The 8,984-nt window shown below is 41.7% G+C and overlaps 1 protein-coding gene across 1 annotated transcript in view; it reads left to right on the top strand.

Annotated features, from left to right (window-relative positions):
* The first annotated feature begins 1,618 nt into the window (after nucleotides 1-1,618).
* The window catches only part of nhsl1b (NHS-like 1b), an 86,032-nt gene continuing 78,666 nt past the window's right edge, over nucleotides 1,619-8,984 (top strand). Inside the window, exon 1 of the mRNA XM_020589049.1 lies at nucleotides 1,619-2,206. Coding sequence (XP_020444705.1) covers nucleotides 1,906-2,206 — 301 coding nt within the window. The 5' untranslated portion in view covers nucleotides 1,619-1,905. The remainder of the gene's footprint in view (nucleotides 2,207-8,984) is intronic.

The raw sequence follows: 8,984 nt of genomic DNA, 5'->3' as shown, positions 1-8,984 counted from the left end.
GGGTGAGCAGCTTCAAATACCTGGGCGTCCACATCAGTGAGGACCTCACTTGGACACATAACACCACACAGCTGGTCAAGAAGGCTCAACAGCAGCTGTACTTCCTGAGGAGGCTGAGGAGGTTTGGCATGTCGCCTGGGATCCTCAGCAACTTCTACAGCTGCATCTTTGAGAGCATCTTGACCAGCTGCATCACTGTCTGGTACAGCAGCACTACTGCTATGGACTGCAAGTGCATGCAGAGAGTGGTAAAGACTGTGGAGAAGATCACTAGGACTCCACTGCCCTCTCTGCAGAGCATTTACTACCGCAGGGTGTGTAGGAAAGCTGCCTCCATCCTCAAAGATCCCACCCACCCCCAGCACAGACTGTTTGCCTCCCTACCCTCTGGCCGGAGGTTCAGAAGTATGAAATGCAGGACCACTAGACTGAAAAACTCTTTCTTTACCTCTGCCATCAGACTCCTAAACAGCTGAGGAGTTTATTACCAGGAAATACGTGATGTACTGTTTACATTCTCAGTTTGCACATGCATAATTGCACATTGACTGTTGACTGCTGCACATGCTGCTCTTATATATTTTTATTATATTGCTGCATTTGCTACTTAAAGTGCCTTAGATTTTGTGTTACTTATTTATCTACTTTATATTTCATTAGTATTTTGTGGCATTCATATGGATGGCAAAGTAAGAATTTCATTGTACAGGGAAACACGTTTCCTAACTGTGCATATGACAAATAAACACTTTGACCTTGACCTTGAAAACAAAATTGGAATCACTGCAAACCCAAACAAGTAATGTGAGGTGCTTATTTCTCAACCGAGTTAAACCCCCCAAAATAGCTATCTTTAAAAAGTAGCCAATTAGTAGGCTATTGTACTTTTTTGGAATCCACTCATGAGTCCAGAGAAGTTACAAGGCTATTTAATGCGTGTTTGTGTGGGGGGAAACCTATTAAATCCACTCAAAGTCCATTAACTAGCTGATCATCCAAATTTCTTAAACTGAAGAACACAATTTAGCAAAATAAGCTGACTGTAAACTAATTCTAGGTTATTGATAGAAAGCTATATCACTACATAAACAGGTAAAGTTTGTCCTTCTTTTTTGTCCATTTAGTCAAGATTAATTAATTATTAAAATTTAAGAGGTTCAGTTATGGGTTTATAGAACTGAAGTCAGTTTCTGTGTTTGGATTACAGTGAAGTTACAAGGCTATTTAATGTATGCAGAAATAAATGCAGCCAAAGACTATTAACTACCCCTAACCTATTACCTTTAATTGTACTCAATTTGGCAAGGTACTACAATTGTTTGTTTAAATTGAATTAAGGAAATTAAAAGTTCTCTTAAGGTATCTTTTATTACTCCTATTTTAAGGGACTGCCGTGAAATTAAGGTAAACATTACATGACTATTTTAAGATGTAATGGTTCATAAAGTCAGTTTGTTGGTGATCAAACTCCGGGTTCAGTTTGGGAAGAGATATCCGGTCCTGGTTTTCCATCAGCCCGCTGTGCCGACTGGGAGGCAGGTAAACCCTCCCCGCTCTCTATCTGGCTCCGGTTCCAGTCGCTACAGGTGGTTGTAGTATTTTCCGGGTTTTTGTTTGTACTTTTCCCTACTTTTTCTTGTGTTTTTCCCCCTTCTCTCCAGCTTGCTGCAATCTGTCTGGTTGAATTTGAATAGTCTTTGGGAGGCAACGTCTCCGGTGTACGGGATCACAAAGTCCCCACGCTTTGAAAACCAAAAATATGGCGGGATTGAAAGGATTATGCTGCCTCGCACATATTACGAGCAATAGGAAGACAATGCGCCTTGGGTTTCTTTTAAAGCTGTGAGTCTTTTTTCTGCGTGAATATTTTTCGGTTCCCACAGAAGTTACTGGTATGAAATAAACATGCCATTTCTTCTGAGGGGTGTTGAGCCGCGGCGTGTGAGTAGGCTGTCGGCCAGGGAAGAAACCGGGAGACGCAAACTGCGAAAGCCAGTTTTATTTTCGTCTTTGGACGAGGTTAGCTGTCAAACACTGACTAACATAATTCATCAGCTTTCCGACCTTTCTCGACATGCCAGCGACATCTTCCTGGGCATCGAGATGGAGGCAGGGATGGTGTTCAGAAGATCTTGCAGGATTCAGGTGCGGCTGCAAATTCTTCAGGGTGAACTCGTCAAGTTTGACCCCAAGAAGATCAAAATCCGTAAGTTTGCAAAGTTGATCACTAATGTTATTTGATAGTATGAAGTGTGGGAACCTAGGTGTATCTCCAAATGTTCAGAAACGCTTCAGAACGGTTCTTTCTACCCCTATAGAGGTGCTTTATAATAAAACCAGAGGAGTCACCACAAACCTTTTATTCAGACCCACAGACATCATGTACTTCTTACACGGTCCACTGTTATACTTGTATGCCGTACTTCTTTACCAGACTGATAGAAATATTATTAAAAAGTAAGCAGGTACTCATTTGAGAAGGCTGGCTGTAAATACATTCATATCAAGCAGGTGTCTTTTCTGTTGGATCTGTCACAGTAACTGTCATTGGTGTTGATAGGATGCAGATCAGGTACAAGGCGACTTTCACACTTTTTCCCATGGAGGAACCAGTGAGGAGTGACTGGTGTCTTCTGGCACATGGCTTTGTTTGTCTGGAATTCAGAGATCTATTAATAAGGGTGTTGAGTTGTGTCAGAAATGATGGATTTCTTCTCAACGCACTGACCATCTGTGTTAAATCCTCAGAGGATCACAAGAGAGCTCACAACCCGTTTCCCCTCCGTTGATTCTTGCTGTTTTATACATGCCAACAAAGTTTGTCAACACAAAGATAAGTGGAAGATCAATTTCGTTTGCTGTGGCCTGTGCTGACTTTTGTTTTGTGGTTTGTTTTGCTAACCTTTGTAAAGCTACCTGCTGTTGTATCACACACAGGGATTATACATTAACTCAGACTGCAGTGAGTCATTGTGTCTGCTCTGATACAGGCCTCTAGTAGAGCCTTACTGAGCACCACTCCTTTCTATTTAATAGATTGTTATGAGGTAATGATTATAAACACTGTTATTAAGGGATTATGTTTCTGATTAATTCCCTGCCTCGGCTTCTTTATTTATCTAATTTGCCTCTGAAATATGTTGCAAAGTAGGATTCAGAAGATGAGCCCAGATTCCACTGGAGGAGTTAAATTCTGACTCATGTGCCTTTTGTTTCCTTTTTTACCGTCGTCCTTCCTATCTATCCACCCTGCCTTGGGTCTGACTGTGACTCACGTTCTCACATGGAGAGTCATACAGATACAGAACTGGTTGCAGGGATGTGATGAGCTGAGCAGACAGTTCCCAGACACAAATGAATGTGATATATGATGAGCACACACACACACACACACACACACACACATAGTCCATCAAGCTGTTTAGGGGCTACCTGCTGACGTGATAGACCCCACATTCAGCTAATCTCACGTGTTATCAGGTGGCATAACTGTTGAAGGTTTGAGGTGGAGAGTTCCTTTTTAAAGGTTTGTTCCCATTAAGTCCTTCACTCACTGAAGACAAGGTGTGAGAGAGTAGACAGGAATGCAGTAGGTAATGTAGGCTATGCCAGCTCCCACATAACCCCGAGGCCAATAGTGAGTGTACACAAGCACCGGCTCTAGAGTCATTATAGTATAGACACATGAGCTTGATTCTGACTCTTTGTGCACAAACACCGGTCTTTAAAACAGGTTTCAGAATTGCTCTCAAGCATTACTCCAGAAAGGGAGTACTATAGGATTTGAATATGTCATGGCACAGAACAGCTGGTGGAGATGTTTTGAATGGGCATTTGAGTGAAAGTGTAACACATATGACTTCATGAAACAGAGCATCTACAGATGTGTTATGGTATTTTACAGCTGCAGTAGTATGTACTTAGTCATTGGTTCAAAGTATTCAGCAGTATTCTTTACAATTTAAGACCTAATTTAATTTGAGAAATTCTTCTTTCTGAGGAAAAAAAAAATTGAGATTTTGAAAATGTGACTGGCCAATCCATTGTCAGGATTCCTTCACTAACCTTTGCTCAGAGATGGATCATATTACTGGTGGGAGGCAAGAACAGAGGCCCCTATATACTGGGGGAGCTGACATTGAGGGAAGGGCGTAGCATGTAGTGTCTCGGTTTGTGATAATCATCAGGAGAAGTTTGAACAAGGACCTGGGAGGCAGATGGGATTTCCTCTCTGTGTGTTTTGACTGTCTCATGCCACTGTTAATCCATTTGGGCTGAAGTACCAAGCACCGGGGCAAAGGTCGGAGGTCGGTCTCTCCAGCCTCAGAGGTGAACACATGACTGTTGGAGTCAAGAGTTTAAGCAAAGTCTAGTTTGGGTTTTTGCAGTAGGCCAGCCATCTAGAGGCACCTCAGCTGTGACTGACTAATGGATTGCTGCTGCTGCCGCCACAGATGTATTAATGACATTAAGAGCAATGGGACTAGGACAGAGCAGTTTAACTCAGACACCAATGACAGTAAAGTCGAGGCAGTGTGCACAGTCCTCAGGTGCATCCATAGCAACAATCTCTCGCTCTGTGTGTGAATATGAGAAGAGGATTTTTTTTTTTTGAAAAGGATATCAGACATTTAGTGACACATTCCAAATAAATCAGATGTCACTGTGCAAAAATGAACAGAAAACGATGTTACTGAATGTTGCATCTGATGCAAAAGCTAGACAGCTTGAAGCTCTGCATGTGTTCACAGGGGTGAAAAACATTCACATAACTCTCAGATTTGGGATCCCAAATTAATTATCTTTGTAACAAATAAACAGCTGATAGTTGTCTTGATTAATCAATTAGTTGTTTGATCAATTAAATGTCATAAAAAGGTGTAAAAATGCACATTTATATGACAAGTTTCCTGTGTTCAAGCTTACAGTATGTTGCTAAATATCTTACTTTGATCAGTACCAATCCAGTTTACTACCACATAAGACATGAAAAGTAGTACATTCAGCTAGAGAATATGTAACCTTTTTGCTTGAATTACTACGTTAATCAATTTGCTGATTATCAGAATAGTTTCAGAATAATTTTCTGTTGATCAAGATATAGATTAAATGACTAACGGTTTCAGGTTTAGACCTCTTAGCCCTTAGCCTCATCAGCTGACAGGTCACAACTCTGACTTTTAAGTGCTTTTAACTGTATGTTAAACACTGCCAAATATAACACTGGGTTGAACAGGGAGTAGTATGCTATTTTTATGTTGGAAGTAGGTCGAACAAGTGAAGGTTAATTGGAGTTGGGAGAGTCTTAGGGTGTTGATGTCAGACATCTTGGTGCCTACTAGATACTTGCTACTGTGGGGCTCTGAAACAGACACACACACGAAAAAAGAGAATTTGGAGCAGACACATTTCCATCTTTTACCCATAGACACCCGTGCAGACTGCCAGTGCATTCCTCCTCCTCCTCCTGTCTCTGTAATAGTTATACAGTAGCTTTAAGTTTTAACCTCATGATCTGTCATCTGTAGCATGCTATCATGTTTAGTGTGTGTTGCTTCTCAAGGACCTGTGTGTGTGTGTGTGTGTGTGGATGCATACACACTCGGCTTGTGTTTTGAGTAGTGTGGGTACCAGTGTACACCGCCCACGAGTGTTTGTGCATAAACAATGCTACTTGACAATAAGGACAGTGACATTAAACTGCTTGAATAAGATTGGAGTTGTTTCTCTTTATTACATGACAAAGAAAAAAAAATGTTGTCATGCCTGGATAAACTCGTTCCTGTTTGTGGTATTTTAATCACCTTCTTTTCCCGTTTGGAACACAAACACACATACACCCCGTCTATCCACACCTCAATTCCCCCTAGTCACTATTCACTCAGGCCAGCCGTGATCCCCTCTATTCATCAGTAGAACGAAGTCATTACGCAGCCAGAATCCTCAAGTCAGTTCCCACGGGGCTTGTTGCAGCGAACAGAGCGTAGCTCGCGTTCTAGAGGTCGACTAGGTGCCATGAGAGACAAAAGGGTTGGGTTGGTACAGATATAGAAGGAAGTGGAGTGGGAGAGCTGTAGCCTTCCAAGAAATAGGAAGATATTGCCAGTGAATTCCATCTGACTTGGCCTGTATGTGTGTAGATTTGCGGCTGTCCTCTCTCACGCCTTTATGTACACCGCCCAGGATGTAGACGCAGCCCTGGCGAAGCCATAGAGGAGTATTAGGGAGTGGAAGAGCCTGAGATGACTGATGAATACAAGTGTTGTTCCTAAAGTTCACTTGTGTAGTTGTGTTTGTGTATGCATACACCAAAGCTTTTCCTACCGCTGTCTGTCAGTGTTAAACTGGTTCCCATTGCTGTTTGTAATTTCCCGACTCCAGCTCTGTCCGTCAGTAAATCTGTCAGTCTGATTTTTTTCTTGATGGTATGAGACAGTGACGTTAATGGGGAAAAAGGCTTCATTTAGAGAGATGTGTGTGTGTGTGTGTGTGTGTGTGTGTGTGTGTGTGTGCGCGCGTGTGTGTGTGTGTGTGCAGGCTGTGGTTTGAGCATTTGCAGAAAGGCCTGTGCGGATTGCTGGTGAATCAGATCACTCATTTCATGCCAGCATTAGATGATGTTGCTCAGTGGTTTTTCAGAGGTCATGATTAGTTGATGGATTTGTTTTTCACAGAGCAGCGTGACTGAGCTGTAGTTAGCCTATCTTAATATTTCTACACAGTCAGAGAAGCCAGATGTAAAAAATCACAGCTTGATAAATTGGAAGTTGTGGGTGCTGCGGGGTAATCCAGGGTTTAACCAATCAGTAGAGAGATAAGTGTGATTTAATTTCAACTGTGGTGACCTCTGCCTGTGGAAAGATCCAGGGATGGACTGGGACAGCCCCACGGCTCCTGGACTTTTCTTATTTGTGTGTATTTTGTCTTGATGTTCCCATACATTTATAGAAGCACAAACATACTTTAGTAAATTTTTGGAGGCATGCACATGTTCACAAACTTTTTTTTTTTTTTTACACAACTGATGACACATTTCTCTTTGAAACCTTTCCACACAGTTGGACACCAGCTGTTAATGTGTACTGAACTGTGGATCACGTTTTACTGCTTGAACACAAAATAAATGTACTGATCAAATTTGAGATGTTTTACAGCTTATTTATTCTATTAACTGTACATACTGTCAAATGATACAGCTAAAGTGCAAGAGTTTATGCTGGGGTCATGGTCTAGAGTTTACACAACTATTGGTTTGGAGGATTTAGCCAGATGTTTCTGGGCCTGCAGAGCCAAACAAAAGCTGAACTGATGGCAGAGCTCAGGCGATTACCACATTTGTGGTAAGAGTGTCATTAATTAAAGACGAACAAATACATATTAAGAGAGAGTGCATACATGTGCCGGGTCATTTTCACAGCTTTGTTACACATGCTTTTATGCGAGTCTATGCACAGATACAGCATCGTATACATCAGCATGTTCCATTGTCAGCCACTCTCCCTTTTTGTTTAAGCTTCTCACCCTCCTTCCTCTGTTTTAAAGTGTCTTCCTCTATCCCCTCTCTCTTGCTCTTGTCCTACATCTCTCTTCCTTTCTCTGTTCCTGTTTCATATGGCATCCAGGCCTTTCCTCTTTCATCTCTGTCCATCCTCTGCACTTTGATGTCAGTCCTCATACTGCCACACTAACTACAGCAGACAAGCTCCCGACTCACCCTTCATCTTTCTTTATTTTCTAATCTATACATCTGTCTTTTCTGCATCTTTATTTTTACCTTTTATTAGTCTATTTCACTCTATAGAAATCTACACATACTGTATGATGTCAAATAAAACCTTTTCCATACAAGTGTTCACACAGCAGCATCTTTACAGCCAGTTTGAGCTGGACTGTGTAATTTTGATGTTTGCTCTTATGACAGCTTAAAAACTAACAGTTTAGAGTTACAATATTAAAAATACAGGCCCCATATTAGGGAGAGTCATCACATCTTTCATTATTGACACTCGAGTCCTGGCCAGGTTCACATCAAACATGCTGGATCCCACTGAGCAGAACTAATTTGCGTTGGTCTCATGTGACCAAAGAATGTTCCCCGAATGTTCATCAGGCTTCTTTCTTGTTCTTTAGCAGAGTTTAATCTTGCAGTTTTGTGCCGATGAGCAATCAAGGGTTTTCTTCTTGGAGGCCTTCCTTAGAGGTTGATGTTATGTGTTGTCCTTCTCACAGTCTGATCCGTCACAGAAACACTGATTTCCATTGATAACCCCTGTGCCAAGTCTGAAGCACGCACCCGTCTGTTTTTCAGGGCCAGATTGTGCAGCTATTGCACTGTCCATGGCATCATTTTAGGAGAATGCCCACTGCGGCTCTGAAATAGCTCCTTCTGTACTTCCTGATTATTGCTGCAACTGCATTTTGACTGACTTTTAGTTGGTCACCCATCTTCCTGTATCCTTTTCCACCTTTGTTAACTCTCACAATCCGATCCTTCAGGTCCTCTGGCACTTCTTTTCCAAATAAAGCCATGATGCAGACACGTAGATAAACACAGCCTGTAGTTCCAAAATCCAGGAAGCTCTGGTGTTCATTTATAACCATGTTCATGCAAGTAGGATAATTGGAAACACAGGTGTCCTCGATTTTGTTTCATTGGTCACAGGTTTCCTAACTTGTGTGACAGTGATCACAGGTGCATTCACTTTTGTTGCATTGCCTGTGTTTCAAACATAGTCTTTTTTTGTTGATTGTTCATAAGAGGAAATACTCCACTTGTCAACTTAGAAGTCATGCAGTTATTGATTAAAATCTGCACTTTAATGCATTCAGACACACTGTACACACACATACATGCACTTTGATTCTGTGACCACCCAAGGAAAAATAAACTGATTTTCTACCACATCTGTCACTTGTGCCACTTTATCCAGCACACACATGGAGACGTACAGACACACAGGCTCATGCACACACATTCAGTGAGT

Source organism: Monopterus albus, unplaced genomic scaffold (genome assembly GCF_001952655.1).
Source record: "Monopterus albus unplaced genomic scaffold, M_albus_1.0 scaffold9.1, whole genome shotgun sequence".
Lineage (NCBI taxonomy): Eukaryota > Metazoa > Chordata > Actinopteri > Synbranchiformes > Synbranchidae > Monopterus > Monopterus albus.
This window is presented reverse-complemented; position numbering and strand designations above follow the sequence as displayed.